Source organism: Tachysurus vachellii, chromosome 7 (assembly GCF_030014155.1).
Source record: "Tachysurus vachellii isolate PV-2020 chromosome 7, HZAU_Pvac_v1, whole genome shotgun sequence".
Lineage (NCBI taxonomy): Eukaryota > Metazoa > Chordata > Actinopteri > Siluriformes > Bagridae > Tachysurus > Tachysurus vachellii.
Window position 1 is genome coordinate 14,119,171 of NC_083466.1, and position 18,150 is coordinate 14,137,320.

General features: G+C 38.1%; 1 protein-coding gene across 2 annotated transcripts in view; it reads right to left on the reverse strand.

Annotated features, from left to right (window-relative positions):
* Positions 1–203: 203 nt before the first annotated feature.
* arrb2b (arrestin, beta 2b) overlaps positions 204–18,150 on the reverse strand; it is a 39,590-nt gene continuing 21,643 nt past the window's right edge. The window contains exons 2-16 of one of the 2 annotated variants that reach the window (XM_060874492.1): positions 13,488–13,518; positions 13,028–13,088; positions 11,481–11,525; positions 10,944–11,140; positions 9,995–10,054; positions 9,811–9,878; positions 9,487–9,622; positions 8,658–8,742; positions 8,031–8,103; positions 5,675–5,812; positions 3,655–3,738; positions 2,874–2,950; positions 2,642–2,696; positions 2,421–2,562; positions 204–1,353 (exon numbers count right to left, since the gene is read on the reverse strand). In XM_060874492.1, the coding sequence (XP_060730475.1) occupies positions 2,463–2,562; positions 2,642–2,696; positions 2,874–2,950; positions 3,655–3,738; positions 5,675–5,812; positions 8,031–8,103; positions 8,658–8,742; positions 9,487–9,622; positions 9,811–9,878; positions 9,995–10,054; positions 10,944–11,140; positions 11,481–11,525; positions 13,028–13,088; positions 13,488–13,518 (1,210 nt within the window). In that variant the 3' untranslated portion in view covers positions 204–1,353; positions 2,421–2,462. Of the gene's footprint in view, positions 2,563–2,641; positions 2,697–2,873; positions 2,951–3,654; positions 3,739–5,674; positions 5,813–8,030; positions 8,104–8,657; positions 8,743–9,486; positions 9,623–9,810; positions 9,879–9,994; positions 10,055–10,943; positions 11,141–11,480; positions 11,526–13,027; positions 13,089–13,487; positions 13,519–18,150 lie in introns of both variants that reach the window. The other variant, XM_060874491.1, reaches the window with a different exon arrangement.

Here is an 18,150-nt window from a genome sequence, read left to right on the forward strand (position 1 = left end):
TCAGAATATCAATTTTTAGTAGTAGTGAGGCGTAAAATAAAATACAAAAAAGATGTGACATGGTACAATATTAGTCTACAAACTCACATCTGCGTGCATTTTCCTTAGATAAACCCTACAGAATCCAAGGGAAGATATACAGTATATTTCTTTTATACACTCGACTGGTTCACAGACATATGAGGCTCCATTTGGATTTAAAAAAAGAAAAAAAAAAAAAGAAAAAAGTTTTACATGAAGATGGTCTAAGAGCACGCTCTATCACAAGAACACAACGTTCCCAAAGTCTACTGCTGCCTTTGAATGCATGCATGGCATTCTAGCAAAGCACTCACATAAGGACAAAGATTTTCGACCATCTGATAATATTCTCCCTGCCATTTTATAACATATGATAAAATTAAAAAGCCTTGAAAATTTGACAGCAGACAATCAACAAAATTTACACATATGCAAACATTACATGAATCAATCATTTGTTTTTCATGGCATATTTCAACTCCTATTGTGTCTATAAATAACATTGTGTGACATACAGTGTGCTCTTATGTGACCTGGAGCTTATTTCCTTAGATCCACTAACTCTTCTCGAAATCTCAATAGAAATTGTGTAGCCCTAGATTTTGGCTCGAGTCTGGTAAAGAAACATTCTTCTCCCGATCTTTAACTTTCTGTTTATTTTATTCTGTACAGCACCATCCTGTGACATCTGTTAAAAAACAAGTCCTAAAAAGCTTGAAAAATCTTTTCAAAATGAGGTTACACAAGTAGGTTCCTGTCGTGTTGTTGGCTGAACTAACGAATGAAGAAAATAATTCACACAACACTGAACAGGTCTGGAGGCAAAACCACAACATAACACAATATAACATAACAGGCCATAATGGACACTCATGTACATGATTTCTGTGACCTGCTCTGCTCTAAGCAAAATGGGGCATACATCATGGAATTTCTGTTTAGTTTAATGATGTTTTTTTCTTAAATGAAACATTCAACAAAAAACAAACAAACAAACAAACAAAAAAAAAAAACTATTTTAAAATTTTCAAGAATATAACAGAATAATAAGTGGTCAACTCAGTAGTTTCTCACTTCCTCAAACAAGAAAACGTTTGAAGAGCAAAACTGAAAACAAAGCATATGTGGAGTTAAGATTCATTAGCAGTGGTCATGTCTTCAGTGAAAATATTTTTTCAACTAAAGAGAGTGTAACGAACAATAATAATGGAGGTTATATATAAAAATAGTAATCAATAATAGATGCTGGTTAATAGTTGATCATGGGTGAGTACACAGCTGAGCAGGAATTGGAGAATGATGCTTGTTGCTTAAAAACACAGCAGAGCATTTCTATTAGACACAAGGTGGAGCAGAAGAGTCAGCATGTGATTACACCTGTGTAAAAGTTCGTCTTCACAGACAATGAATCCCAACAGAAATAATAAAAAAAAAGTGCTTTTAATCAGTAGGTTAAATATTAAAACATTGAAATCTTAAAAAAAAATCAAAATCTGGCACTCTTTACTGGGCTGAGATTAAATTGAGGGATTGGCACTAAATCAATTTGAAAAAAGGTAAAGAAGCAGCTACAAATGACACCTGAACAACAAACTCAATTAGGTGCTCAATTTTGGCAATTTAAAAGTAGAGAAGCTTCACCACACATAGCAGCTCCAGATGATGGGTTAACTGTGCTGCATGGAACAGCAATAAGCCTCAGGAAGCAGAGCTTTCACTGTCTGTCTGTGTTTATTTAAAAACACACACACACACACACACACTTACTTTCAGGAGGCAACAGTTACAATGCCCAATTCACACGAAGGTGCCATAACTAATGGCTGACTATTGAGTGCTCTCCTATTCACACGGTCATTTCTTGATGCGATGTGTATGTTGTCACGTTGTCATGTCATGTTGATGCGATATGTATATGGTTTACATAACTATAAAATTATACGCTAAAACATTAAACGAAAAAGTATCTCTGTGGTCTACACTGAATGTGAGAAAGAAATAAAATTATCAAGTTCATGTTCCCTATAAGTAACATTTTACCTGTTATTACAATATTATTACAAAGCTAGTTATGGCCACTCAATTTGCTGTTGGGAAGGGGAGGGGGTATAAACTAGATAAAAAGACATCCCTGAATTAATGGATCCTCTGTTCAATGATAGTTTATAGACCTTCCTGACCAGTTTAATTTAGCATCATAGCTTGCCTTTCTCACAGGGTTTCAAAAGAACAAATTAGCTCCTTTACTTAAAAACTAAAGACAACAGCATCACATAGGCAATGGTACAGGGAGAGGGGCAAGGGACAAAAAATGTTTAGAATAATGGAGACAAGGTGCTCAGATGAGCGTCCTGCTCTTTCAGATTGGCCCAGTGGAATGGTGGTGAAGTAGTACTGACACTCAGAGCCCCTTCAATCCAGCTCCCTCTCTCCACACAGGGTTAGCAGAAGTGGTCATCCTCATCTTTATCATCTTTCATTCCCTTCAGCCTCAGCCGTGCAAAGTCCTCAAACACAAAGTCGTCATCCTGAGAGAAGTTACTGCGGAGGCACATAGAGAGGTCAGTAATATGAAGGACAGACTCGGTCATACACACCTGCACAGAAACAGCAGACTCACTTTGTCTCGAACTCTATCAGGTTAGTGTCCACAGGAGCGTCCGTCTCTGGCACAGCTGTGTGGATGGTGCAATAAATATTCTTTCATTAGGACACATTTTAAAAGAGAATGTGAAATAAAATGCAGCCAGAAATATTATTCAGATGTGATATTCCTATGTTTGGCTGGATCAAACCCCAGATGGTGAATTTAGTGGGTGAGTGTGTGCAAGTGGCTTAGGTAGTGTACATACTTGACTGTGGTCTTGAGTCATCATTGACAGAGGGCTTAGGGTGCATCAGAACAAAGGGAAGCTCTACTGCCACATCACTGCGCAGGGAAAAGAAACAGGTTAGTAAATGTAGTATATATAGTATAGTTACAGTACACCTGTAAACCTGTGTTCATGCATTTATCCAGGTACAAGTATAGAGCTTCAGTTGAAGTTCAGTTTAGACATTAGAATAGGAAAATTGGTCAAGTTGAAAAAAGTGTCACTGAATTTTTCAGTGCCATGGCTGTTGGGATTTTTTTGCACACCAGTCTCTAGAGTTTACACAAAAGGGTAAAATAAACATGGATAAAAACAAAAAAACAAGCAGTAATAAGCAGTAATTCTCTGGTCAGAAATAGCTTGCTGAAGAGAGAGATTAGAGGAGGATAGTCAGATTGGTTTAAGATGACAAGAAATCTATGGCAACTCAACAAAACTATTTGTAACAGAGGTGAGCAGAAAGGCAGCATGTCACACTGAAGTGCACAGGCTTAAACAGCAGAAGACCACATAAGGGTCCACTGTTGTTCACCAAGATCTGAGGATACAGTGGGCACAGACTCACTTAAATATGACGGCTAAAGATCAGGCAACATTGGTCCAAATTTCATGTGTCTACTAATTTATGTCCCCAACCCTTTTCCTAGAGTACTCCCTGACCTGAAGGTTTTAAATGTCTTCTCAGCTAAACACCAGCCTTCCTAAGCACTTATATAATTATCCTTAAGTGTCTGTACACGTGTGTGTGTCCTGTGCTTACCCTCCACGAGAGACAACCAGTTTAACTTTAACTCTGTAGGACACCAGGATACCCAGAACCTCTTTATTGGAGGCATCCTTCACACTGTAAAGGAAACAGAAAGCATCACTTTAATAGTCTTTAACAGATTCTGCATCAATACACAAAACATTGTGGTATTCAATTTGAATATAAGCCTGGAATTTAAATCTAACACAGATACAAACAGAGCCAACTGGAACGCTTATGATATTTAGCAAACATTACAGTACGTATTTTAAATGCATTTTCCCATAGCAATATTTTCTATGTACATAACAATGACAGTGTAGAAGCTATGTAGTATGAATTTTGGATTAAGTCAGAGAAAAACTTTGACTCCTATAAGTGCCTGTTAGAAATTGCTAACTACCTGTATGTAATACCAGCATCATGCTATATTTTATTTATGAGTATATATTGAATTAGATAACTGATTTTAAACTCACAAAAACTTATGCATACAATAAATAGTATCCAGTAATTTATCAGCTCATTTAAATTAAGTGAAATGCTTTAGGTTTTCGTATATCCCAGGTTATTATGAGCCTGGGGTCAGAGCGCAGGGTCAGCCGTAGTACGGTGCGCCTGGAGCAGGTCAGGTTAAGGGCCTTGCTCCAGGACCCAACATTGAGGTCTCAGCGGCTTGCAGGCTTGAACCCCGACCTTCTGATCAGTAACCCAAAGTCTTAACTACTGAACCATCACACCTTTATTTACCTAAAAAGAACATTCCTAATTTATTACAAATTTCTAATACTGTTCAAAGAGTGAAATCTATTTTGACAAATGACATAAATGTTAATGGAAATACAATGTCTGAGAGTTGTGTTTCATTTGTTGATAAAATCTAAAACAAAAATGTTCATTAATGACTGAGAAATAAATAAAAAACAAAAAAAAACAACTATAACAATCCCGTCACACACACACACACACACACACACACACACTCTTAAATGCAATTACAAACAGTTGCCTGAACTACGATGAAACAAGTGTGCATTATAAAAGATATTTAAGCCTCATCACACATTATATGAATTTAGCAGGTGCTGCTGTGGTTCTACACAATGCTCTTTTCTGATTTACATATGTAAACAAATGTTTTGTTGTTTGGGGGAAAAATGCTGTCATATTCCTCACTTGTTTTACCACATTATCATTCTTGGTTAGACCTTTTACTGGTTAGAGAGTAATGAACGCACCTAAAAACACCTTACTGATGTAAATGAAATTCATTCACTTTAATTAAATGCATGTGATTTAAAAATTATTGTGTGCATTAGGGTAAAGTTATTCAATGAGCCTACACATGGAGGATAGTATACCTGCAAAGTAGAGACTCTGAGCAATATAATAACATCAGCCACAATGCACATCAAAAAAGCACGAATAGAAAGCCTTAGTTCTATAAGGATTATGTTGATCATAGCTGCTTATTGTTCTGCTGGACTTGCAGTATGCAAAACAGCTGAAGTCACTTGTTCTTCACTGAACGCCAAGTTAGATAACAGAATAATAGTAACAAACAGGAGTGTTTATGGAGCGACAAAAGAACCTGTTTTCAGGTGTGGATTAACCTCAGCATATACAGAGCATTTGTAATGTGTTGAGAGTTCATTTAAGTAAGATTTTTTACCCCCCAAAAAAATCTACTTTCCTGAGTATTCCTTGAATAAAACAATTTAGCTGGACAATATAACTGTAGATGTATCACCAATTAGATCTAATTGTGGGGGGCTGGGGGGGGGGGGATCACATTAAAAGGTTCAGTAACTTTTATTTAATATCAATATAACTGTGTGGCACAAGATTTCCACTTGTATTAACCAGTAACGCTTTAAATTGTCCAATGCAAACACTCAAATCAATCTAGAGTCTGAGATTAAGTAGTAAAGTAAGGAGTATGTGTGTGTGTGTGTGTGTGTGTGTGTGAGAGAGAGAGAGAGAGAGATGCATGTGTATGATGTGCGAGTCAGTGTATGTGATGAGTGCTCACATAGTACTGGAGGCCAAGTTTGTGTCCTCGTGCTTGAGCTTGCCGTCCAGTGCTAGACCTCTCTTCTCTCGGTTGTTGGTCAGCGTTGGGGTGAGTGTGTACACCTTACAGAACGTGGAGCTGGATGACACCTGATCACTGAAGATGAGTAATACAGACATTAGTCAGCGATACTGTACTTATAAAGAAGTCTGGATTAACCACAGCATTTTCAGAGCATTGAATTATGCAACCAATAAAGAAAGGAAGCGAGAGATTGAGGGTGAGAGCAAGAGAGAGAAAGAGCAATAGTGAGGGAGAGAGAAAGAAAGTGAGAGAGTGAGAAAGTGCATAGTGATGAACAAAGGCTCATTCACACAGCCTGCCATTTAATTGTGTAAATATGATGCTTTAAGTAAGCCAAGAGAAACTAATCATGGTCTCATATCTACAGGGTTCACACAGACATGGAGAGACATGAAGTGTCTGGTCTGATGTCTTTTATCACTTTAGACTGTGACAAATACAGCGCTAGCAAACAGGGGCCACCTTTCATCTTACACCAACTTACAGGAATTCCCTGCATCAGTCATCATTTTAATTCAAGGTACACTCTAGCATTCTTCAACATAATCTCTGCCTGTTGCTTCTGTAGTGTGTGTATGATTAGCACAGACAACAACAGTATGGACACAGAGAAAGGAAACTGTTCTGCAGACAGAAACAGCTTGTTGATGAGAGAAGTCAGAGCAAAATAGCCAGACTTACAAGAAGTTTAAGACTAACTTAAATAATCACTCTTTACAAATGTGGCACACAGAAGAGCCTCTAAGAACACACAGAATGTCAATCCTCGAGTAGCAGACCACAACGGGTTCCTCTCCCATCAGTCAAGAAGAGTGGGAAAAGACCAGGGAATTATTGTTATTATTATTATTATTATTATTATTACTACTAGTATATAAATAATTTATAATGTAAGCATAAAAAGCAACATTTGGGACAGGCAATATTCTTGTAAAATACCTTGTGAATAAAGCTTTGTAATTCTTTCATAGATGAGAATTTTCCAGAAAGAAGAATGTGTGGTTGTGTGTTACAAACCAAACTCAGATTTCATTAGTTACCATAAAACCTCAAGGAAAGTGTGAGTAACTGTTTAGCCTGAAGAGTTGTTTACTGTATTGTTCCAGTGTTTGAAAGTTGTATAAAACCACATAACAGCAGCTTTGGGTAGACATTCTGTCATTTCTGGTTGAGCCTGACATCTGTACTGTTAGTGTAATAAGGATGGCTTTAACCATTTACTCCCAGGATCCTGCTTCTGTGTTTCTACATACAACATGCAAATGTGTGTGAAAGCTTGTCTGTGGTAAACACATACTGTACAGAGATTGGGCTGAAAACCACCGGAATGTTCTTTTGAACATGCAACATAGGAAGATAAATGCTCAAAAATATAGTGACTCATGTGGAGGGGTAAGGGGCTTATCCTAGAGACCTATTGTTTTTACTCATTGTTTAAAATTAGCCTGATAACAAGGGTATATTTTCTGTCCATCAGGTTTTGTTAAAGTTTCAGCATTGTCATTTCTGTATTTGTAGCTCTTCAATTTATTTTGTTTGATCTAGTGTTGTCTATCTAACCTCATATAACCGTAACTAGTTCTTAGTTACCGTAACAACCAACTTCATTTAACTGAGCAAATGTGACTACAGTTTGATCAAGCTATTTAAAATGTACCTTCTTGTATTAAAAAAACAAAAGGAATAATAAATCAGAAATAAACATGCTCTGCTGTGTGAATAAAGATAGAGGAACTGCTGTGATTGTCAGCATAAGGGCACAGGGTTTGGTGTAACTGGGTAACTGATATAGAAGCCATAGGGCTGTGGGTGGCTTGGATCTTGTTTAGAGTGAAAGAAGGTAGGAGAGAGCTGCTAGTGCTGCGAGCTTGTTGCCAGGGTTTTTGGGCCGGTGACAGAAAGCTGCCTGGCCTTTTGGAAGCAGCAATCAAAAGCAATCAAAGGAGAACCCGAGGACAGTCTGCAAGGCCTGGAGTCTCAGAACGAACCTGATTGAATTCAGCACTGCTTCTCTAAATTAATGTATGAAAGCTGCAAATAACCAGTCCTGTTTGGCACACACAAATGCCATATACACCCTATATATTCTCAAAGCACAAAACACAGAGGATAAGAAGCTGAAAAAGAGAAAAGGAGAAAAAAAAAAAAGATGTTGATCAGGATGTTATGTTTATCAATTCCTAATAAAAGGAATATGAGGTCAGGAAATAAAGTATGATGTAGAGGAGGTAGAGAGAAGAGAGGCAGGTGAGTTGAAAGGACGGATAAAGGTAGATGAAGGGGTACTCACTCGGCTTCTACCTGAGCCACGGGGCATTTGTACTGTGCAGTACTGAACAGACAGATATCAGCATACTGTCGCACTGTAGGGAGAAAACGGGGACACACAGCAGGGTTAGCAAAGCTGGACAGAACACTCGCTCGCACACGCACGAAGGGCAAATGTCATTGGAGTTCATAAAAACATCCTTTATTCTAGACATTAACAGCTATATATTTGTACATCCTCATAACAGAAGTTATCAATATCCCTCTCTGCTAATTCACCTGAATGCCTGGAGATTTCCATTAACACGGAAACACAAACAGACTTATCTAAAACGTTGTCGTGGTGCAATCAATAACAGAAGCAAATGCCTATTCAAGTACTTGAATAACTCGATACTGTCCTCAATAACACACTGACCAACAGATGTTTCTGTTTTAATGCACATAATTATTAACTCAAGACCGTCCCTGAACAGATAAACAACATTCCTTTTGGTAGGAGAAAAACAGAGAAAGCAAAAGGCATGGAGAAAAAGAGTGTAGACACAAAGCAAGGGTCTGTAAAACAGAGCACAGTATACAGTTCTGTATACAGTAAAAAATATCTGACATCAGGAAGCAGTGAGAACTGGTTGACACTGGGTTTTACCTGAAATTTTGATTCGCTTGACAGTTTTGGTGGAGTTATTGGTGACGTGGACATTGACGCTGATGGGTTCTCCATGGTAGTAGAGCTAAATGAGAGAAAATAAAAGTGAGAAAAGTTGCTTAGGAAAAAGAAGAAAAAAAAGAAAAAATAACAAAACAAATAACAAAAATACACAGGACTGTATGTTAATTAAAGAGGTAACACTGGTACGAGAAAAGTTGAAAATGTTATAATACAATGTTTTTTTTTTAAATAATTAGCATTGTGATTTTACAGGAAATGTTTATAGGGGAGGAAACAAAGCAGAGAATATCCAAGATTTTATTCGAATACAAAGAATATGAGCACCCGGACAATGCTACGTTGTCGAGGTATAATTACAGTAAAGCCAGTGTTCTCCATGTCAAACCCATTAACTGCTTGATCAAAGCTTGAAATTGAACGGACACTCACAGCACTTGCTAAGAGCAGCATGGGAAAAGAAAGGTCTGTGCTTTAGAGTGGCACATGAGTGAACACAACAACTCTGCTTGACTACAGACAGTTGTAGAAAGGACATTATTCAAATCACAATCTCCAGTGTGTGTCACCCAGATGAGGAAAGCATTCTTTCTGAATCTGAATTCTGCCATGGGACACAAACATTTTAGCTAAAGACGTATTCTTTTGCATAGGTGAGAGTTGTTTCCTTGTGTAATTTGAGTAATAAATGGATTTTCCATGCTGTATATTAACCATCCAGTAAAACACTTTTAAGCAATGATAAGTGTGTGAATGGCAGTGTGTGTGTGTGTGTGTGTGTGTGTGTGTATTTGCATGCTGTATACACCTCTTTGTCGAGAGAAGCCTCCAGGTGGAGTGAGCGGTCAGACATGAGGAAGCTGCGTGTGGTCTCCACCATAGGCTGTGGTCCTGGCTTCTCTGGAGCATACTGCACCTTACGGATCACCAGCCGCACAGAGTTTCTACACAAACACAAAGGGAGCACGACAGTCTGCTCATCACTACATATCAAGAAATCTGAAATCTAAACCTACAGGTTACATGCTAGTATTTAGAGTGACGTCTGCATGGACACCCAGATACACATACAGGCATACTGTAGACACACACAAACACAAACACTGTGCTCAGAAATTAAATTAGCATGTACCTCTTGTGAATCTTCTCCTCCACTGTTTTGGCACAGAAAGCTCTGATCTCAAAATCTACACCACATGCCTGAAGGAGGAAATGTGTAGAAGATATATTAGTAGTGACCAATGTGTAAGGTCAGAAAGCCCATGTGATCGAGAGAGAGAGAGAGAGAGAGAGAGAGTGTGTGTTTGTGTCTTTACCTTGCCTGTGTCCTCTGGTCCTGGCTGTAAAGTGACGGAACAAGGAAGATTTTGAGGAATCTAAAAAAATAAATTAATTAATTAATTAAAAAAAAACACACACAAAAAAAAAAACCAAAAAAAAAAAAAACAGCAGACCGATTACACATTCGTCATTGACACTGAACACACACATTACATTGAATACAAATTTATGTGTGTAGTATTTTTCAGCATTTCTCAACCTATCTGCTTCATGCCATGTGATTAACATAGATAAGAATTTCCTTGTTAAAAAAAACAATGTAAATTTTATTTATGCAAAAGTGGTTGGCACAGCAAAAGCACTGACGTCAATCACATAGTTTTTGACTTTCCGCCAGAAGACTGGAGAATCAGTTGTAATTTAGTTGTTGTAAAATGTCATCAATTTTATACTTAAGCTAATTCAATAGTTTAATTCTGTTAATCTGATTTTGCCGATGTCAGCAGTTTGTAGAAACTTTAACAGGAAGTGTTTTGATCATATTTCACAGTAAAATGACAAACTACATTATAAACTTATACAATTAAAAAGACAGGGAGAAAAAAACAGATTAAAAGGAAACAACTAGCTTCAGAAATGTTCCACAACATTAACATAAGGTTTAACCTTCCCTAAAAAAACCCTAAGATTTTTGCCATGTTTATATATTTGTATTACATTTATATGACAGCATGACCAGTCATGTTTTTTTCCTTACACCATCAAACCCTTTTTTACAGAAAGAATGAGTTTTATATTATTTCTATTTATTTGCTTTCTATTTAGTGATACAATACATTTATAGTATTGGATAATCATTGTAAAATAATTTGTAGTGAACTGCACTAATCCTTCAAGAATAATAAGTAGTTGTAGGTGTATATGTTAGACTGCACAGCAGGCTGTTGAATAAAGTTAAATAGGATGAATGAGAGTAGTAATTACAGTGAAGTTGAAGGGGTGTGCTTGCTGGCCTAGCTTTTTGAGCAGGCGCTCCTGCAGACGGCTTAGGGGTTTGCGCTCCTCAGGCAGTGGAGGAAAAGCCTGGAAGGTGGAGATGTAAAGGTCCTTTCTGAAGGACAATCCCAAAACATCCAGGTCCTCTCGGCCATACCGAAATGCACACGTCAGTGTCACAAACACTGACCAGGAAATGAGGGAAAAAAATGGACATGTGAAAAACAAAGGCAAGATGCAAATTTAGATATAGTCATGAGATAGCTTTAGGCAAATCACGCGTGTCCGGTATTACCCGGTAAGGACTGGTGTGAGCGCAGGTTTTTAATCCAGCCGAGCAGAAGCTACACCTGAGTCTAATGAAATTCAAGACCCTTTGATTAAACAGGTGGAATAAGATGTGGCTCCTGCTGGGTTGGAATAAAACCTGCACACTTTGTGGGTAAAACCGGACACCCCGATGTAATGCATGTCTGAATCCTTGAAATGACAAGGATTGAAATGAATCGTCAAGACTTCACTAACCTTTTCTGTCTTTAAGGTATTCTGGGTCGACCAAAAGTACTCCATCTAAACTCAGAAAAGAGAAGGAAAGGGAAGGAGTGAGCGCAGCTGTGCTAGTCTGAGGAACACTCTACTAAAAACATCAATTACAAGGTGAATCAAAATGACCTTCTTTTACAAAATTGATTATAAACACAAAAATCCCTCCGTTTATTTATTTATTGTAATATATTCACGTCATTGAACAAAGTAATAATGTAATAATGTAATCGTTATTTATTTATTATTTATTTATTTTTTTGAGTCATGTAAAATAGAAGAAATGGGCCCTGAAATAAGGATATAATTTATGGTCACATTTGCAATTTACAGTCACAAAACATGATATCCAATGCCATCCAATCCAATATTACAAAACTGCTCCTTTAATCAAATGGAGGTCAAATTGTCCATCACAATTTCAGAAATAGGTCTTTATCATAGTTTTCATCATACTAGAAATAAATTTGGCTTGATTGGAAAAATGACTGGCTGCATAAATACAGTGAACCCTTTTATCCTAATCCTCTTCCAACAGACAGGCTGCAATCCAAACATCAAGCTGATAAAGTCGGTAATTAATTTACACACCACCACTACACTGAAAGAACTTACATTAAACACATTTGAAGTCTAAGCAATGCTTGAATTCTCCCTAATTGTCTTAATACAACTGCACTCTGACAATAACATGCTGTTTCTCTGCTCTCCGTAACTGCACACACACAGTTTCAGAAGGAGGCAACAGTTACAACAATCAGGTGATAATTACAAAAACTTCATAGCACATTCAGATACATTATAAATCACCTTCATTACTGAAAGTCCAATCTCTCGCTCTCTATAATGCAACGAAACTGGTTTCTTCTTATAATTTTCTGCTATGGCAACAGTGAGACACATACACATCAGTAATAAGAAGAGGCGTTGTGGAAAATAAAACGACATTGCTTATCCCAAAGCATGAATCTTCCAACCCAATCTACTTGAACTGCTGCTCATGAACTGGGCAGTGTAACACACTCTCAGAAAAGTGTTGTCTGCTGCTCACAGATGTCAGTGACTGGCTTCCGTCACTGTTTTTTGCTCTCTTGGACTCAGACACAGATGGAGTCTTTGGGATTCAAACTCACAAGCCCCAGTCGACAGGACAAACACTTTCCTGTTGCGCTACTCAGGAGCCCAGATAAACATTTTAATACTCTGGTATCAAATATCTCTCATAAAGTGAGAGCCATATATGCAGGCTGTACTCTAACCTCACACTCCTGGCTCCAGATTCACTAAGAGCCTGACCAGGATAAAACAGCTACTGAGTAAGTAAGTGAATGGGTGACTCCTATTTATTTTCTGTGCCATAACATGAACTAAAGGGGTTGAGAAAACCATTATCTTATTTTTTCATTGATTGTTCATAATTAGTGAAGACTTCAGTTAAATTATGTCAATATAGATCTACAGGTGCTTGTTAGCAGGACCAAATGAGTTTGAATTCATGAGAAATTTGTTTTCAAGCTCTTCAGACTCACCAACTGGATCCACATGATCTAGATGATCCACAAAGTCCCTTTTGCCCAAGTAGACTGTAAGCTAAGGGGAGAAAAACAAGCGATTTATTTATTTCAAGTAGGAGGCAAATCAGACTGGTTAATATTCCTCTTGGGGATTATTTACCACATCCACACACACACAATAAAACACACAACAGGATTATACAACAAAAAGTCTAAATCATTATGACCAAGTTGTTCCCCACCCTTCCTTTAGACGACCCTGCCAGACTGAGTGAGATCACAAAACACATCTTCCCCACACACAGCTCTCCAAAACACACAGAGAGTCACAAACACTGACACAGAGAATAAATGGAATGCACACAAAGACTGAATAATGGAGAAAGAAAGAGAAAGCAACATAAAATGAGATGGTCCACAGAGAGAAGAAGGAAAGAGACTTTCACGTGTACGCACATACATTCAGGAAAATTACCTTGCAGTTGGGGCTGGACTTCTTAAAGACTCTGGAAGGGAGAACAGAGAGATACATTATTACGTATACTTATTGGATTTCCAGTACCGTGGAAATATGAGAAAAGTTGCTGGGTTTAAAGCTAAACACTGATTTTCTAAATAAAGCATGACAGTGAAATTTGGCAATGAGAGAGAGAGAGGTGTGCGTATGTATGTGTTGCAACGTGTCTGATTGTAATGCAGTGTGAGGGGTAGAAATAGCTGTGGTGAGAAACTTCACATTCACATTCACATGCCAAACTATCCACATTAAACAAGTGAGAAAATAACACCGTCGGTCTCCCCCAACACTCCAGAACATTTTCCTGTCTCTTTTGCACTCCATTTTCTACCCATCTCCCACAATGTCTTATCTTAACATCTTTATTCCTTTCCCTTCTTAGATAAAAGAGATGTCAGAGAGATCTCTCTGTCTCTGTCTGTCTGTCTAATTTTCCTTATTGCAGTTCATAGAGGCATTGCGGTCTGACTGAGAACCTATCAACATGCATGGTCCTACAGAAAAAGAAAAAGATCTAATGTGTATGTGGTTGCTAACTTTGTGCTAGAGACAAAATATGTGAAATCATCATATCGCCCTCAAACTTCATAGCCACCGCTGACTTTTATTAGTAACAGGTGATATTTTGCCAAAATAAAAACACTTGGGGCAGATTTCAACTACAGTATAAGCATTTCTAATACTTGTGCACTTCTTAGCTCTGTCCACAAGGTGCCCTTAATGCAGCATGACTCGGGTGAATTATAAAACCTACAGTTTTATTCATACGTTACTGCTAGTCTACAGTTAAAAAAAAACAAAAAACAAAAAGAGGAAGACTGTGGATGACACCCATAACTTTGAGAAAACAAAATGATTCATAAAGCATGTCGACATGAAACAGGTTCAATGTTCTGAACATGCAGTATGATGGAACTGGAACTCTCATTCACTCATTTTCTACCGCTTATCCGAACTACCTCGGGTCACGGGGAGCCTGTGCCTATCTCAGGCGTCATCGGGCATCAAGGCAGGATACACCCTGGACGGAGTGCCAACCCATCGCAGGGCACACACACACTCATTCTCTCACGCAATCACACACTACGGACAATTTTCCAGAGACGCCAGTCAACCAAATCTTTGGACCGGGGGAGGAAACCGGAGTACCCGGAGGAAACCCTCGAGGCATGGGGAGAACATGCAAACTTAACACACACACACACACACACACACACATACAAGGCGGAGGCGGGAATCGAACCCCCAACCCTGGAGGTGTGAGGCGAACGTGCTAACCACTAAGCCACCGTGCCTCCCGGAACTGGAGAGGAAAAAAAAACAAAAAAAAAAAAAACCCCCCAACACAGAACCTGCATGTTACATCAGCCAGTGCTAATGCTAAACATCATCACGAATGTTATTTAGCTACTGGTTATGTACATGAATAAAAATACGATAATGCATTTTTTGACACTTTGCTATTGTATCTACAAGTAACAGTATGTGTTAGTAATGTGTTAGTAAAGAGAAGCTGTGATGTACTGTAAGTCATTTTAAACAATTCCTTCAGCTTTAAAACATATAATACACAGAATATTTTGTAATGGTTTCAAATGTTGTCTTCCTTATAAAACATGGTACTTTTTATCAGCTTTAACATTTACCTGGTAAGACTTGGGAGGCTAGTCAAAAATCATAGCAGGCTAATAACATTAGGAAGAAAGGTAACTATTCAACTGCTACCAGCTTTCACCTTAGCAAGATATTCTGTGTTAGAGTATTTAAAGCTAATCATTGTTGTGTGGTTTGAAATGAAATGAATCATCATTTAAATGAAAGGCTATGGCTAGAACTCTTTAAGTCAATGAATGCAGAATAGAAGTCAGTTAAGTGAGTGAATAAATATAAAATAAGTTTTGAAATGACTACGAATGGGTGCGGTTTCCTGAAACTTAATATTTGACCAACAGACAAACTGAAAAATTCTCTTACACACACACACACACACACAAATTAATAACAGTAAAGAGTGTGTGTATGCGTTTGTGTATGTCCAGGCATGGTGCCCTTGCTCTAAGGCTGTTGTTGTAAATTCAATATTAATGAGAATATATTCATTAGTAAATGCCGGCAGATCGACAGACTTTAATAGCACTTTAAACTTCCATCAGCGCAAAATAGGGAACAAGAGACAGAGACACAGAGGGCTGACAAAGAGACATTATTAACTGTGGAAAAGCTACAAAAGAGGGATCTGATTTAACAAACAAATGAAAAGAGGATTTATAAAAAGATCTGAAGAGACAATGAAAGAGATAAAAGAGGTGAGTGGGAGAGGATGATCGGAGAGAAAAAGGAAAATGAGAGAAAGTTATTAGAGAGAGAGGGACCCTAATGACGGGAGTTAAGCATCTACTTAAAAAAGAGAAAGAGAGAGAGAGAGAGAGAGAGAGAGAGAGAGAGAATGTTGGAATGCCTCCATCTGTACACGTTCCATGTTACAATTTGTCTACATAAGCACATACTGGATAAACCTGTGAGGGTGGGTGGGCTTAGTTAGATTTTGGTTTCTTTTTTCCTTTTGTTTATTCTTGAAAATAGGTTTGTGTTCTACATTACAATATAGAGAAATCATACATTGGGGTCAGGAATGTGTGTTAGTGGGATTCAGGGAATTGTTTCACTCTTCAGCCATTGCAAGTGAATTTTTAATTCCTGACTTGTACAAATAAATTCCAGCTTATTTCCATGTACATATAAACGGACAATATACAAATAAGATTATTTATGATTTGGTCAATCACACATATTTATTTATTCAATTATTTATACACTTGTTACAGCTGTGAATAACCTGTCTAATCTTACTTAAAGCATGAGAAGAAGAGAGAGAGGGAACAAAAGCTATTGTTTTATCCACTTTATGATTTTTTTTAAACTCATCTAAAAACAACCCTTGCATCCCTTTGATAACAACGTAAACCAAAACTACAAGAGCTAACGGACAGTGAGAAAGCAAAAAATTTTGTCCAAGCTAAGCATCTATGTGTGTGTGTGTGTGTGGTTCAGTGTGGGAGTGTACATTCAGCACTGATAAAGAGAGTATAGTAAATTGTGTTAAGGATAAAATCCTTTATTATGAAACACAGAGACCTGCAGTTTCTCTTATTTAACCAAACACCTTTATTACCTGCACATTACTACACACCTTTGTTGGCAGAATAACTGTGCAGTTTACATTAAAGCCATGTCTGCTTTGTTTACTCAGCCTGTCCTGTATCCTGAATCAGCTGAACACACACCTCACAGATGAACAAATAAAACCTGGCCTAAAGTCCCAGCTTTCAGACTGTGTGTGTGCATGTGTGTGTGCCCGTGTGTGCGTGCGCACTTGCATGGATGCCTAAGCATCACTGAACAAGTAGCTGCACGTTCATCGTCAACCTGCAAATATCCTGTGCAGCACTATTCTGAGCTCTGCTTGGTGGTGGCAGAAGGAATCAACGTGACGTGTGTTTTTGTGCAGGTTGGCCAAAAGCCTGGTTCTGTGATTTACAAATGCAGATTGATAATGTACACAAGCATATACAGCACTGTGTATCTGCCAAACAGGAATACAAATATTAGCGAGTTCAAATGCACACAGATACTCAGCCACCACTGAATTTACAGTTCCTCTGCTGTGATATGAATGTCCTGTCAAACAGATGATCAGTGATAGTACGCAGCTCTCAGAAGGTCTTCATTCACCAGAGCCCCAGTCACACACTCACTTTCTCTTTTTCTCTCAGACACGCTCTCTCTCGGACACTCTCTCGCTTGTGTAAGGAATAATGAGTGACTTATCCTTGTGGACTTATTATATTGTCTCATAATCCAAAGAAATTTACAATTGAGACAAAACACAAGCCAAGTGTTCAGTGAAATAGCGGAAGATTTAAACTCACAATCAGGATTCATCGAGTTGATCAGTGAAGATGTGATGTGCACACGAGCTTTAAGGATAAATCAGCTAAGTAGCCGAGTATGTATCGCTTACATCCATCAAACCAGCATCAGCTGCATGCTTACATCAAACTAAACTCAAAAGATAAACTGTAATTTAGATAAGAAACAATATTTGCTTGTTGAATAAAAGAACAGAATAAAAGCATGTTAACTCCAAACTGGAACTACATTGCCATCACAATAACTCTTTCGTATCTATTTGTACACAAGTTTTCTCACAGTTTTCAGTCTCTGTCCCACCCACTTGCATTTTCCTATCACACAACAGCCGTCAGGGAGCATGAAGACGAGCTCATGTAGCCTCCATAACACATGAAGCCAGCCACTGCATCACTCACAGAGGAAAGAGCTATGCGTCCACATACATGAGCTCACAAAAGCCCACAATCGAGTAGTTATGTTAATGTAGATAGCAGAGATTCAAGCATTTAGCCTGAATAAGGGTTAAACTAGAACCTATACACTTCCCTTATTCATTAGCTCCAAACATTCAAGAACCTCTGAAACAGCTTGGTGGATGGAGTATAATTTGAGCTAATTGGGGATGTGGTAGCCTAGTGGTTAAAGTGTTGGACTATTGATCAGAAGTTTAATTCTATTAATCCCAGGTTCACTGAGCTACCACGGCTGG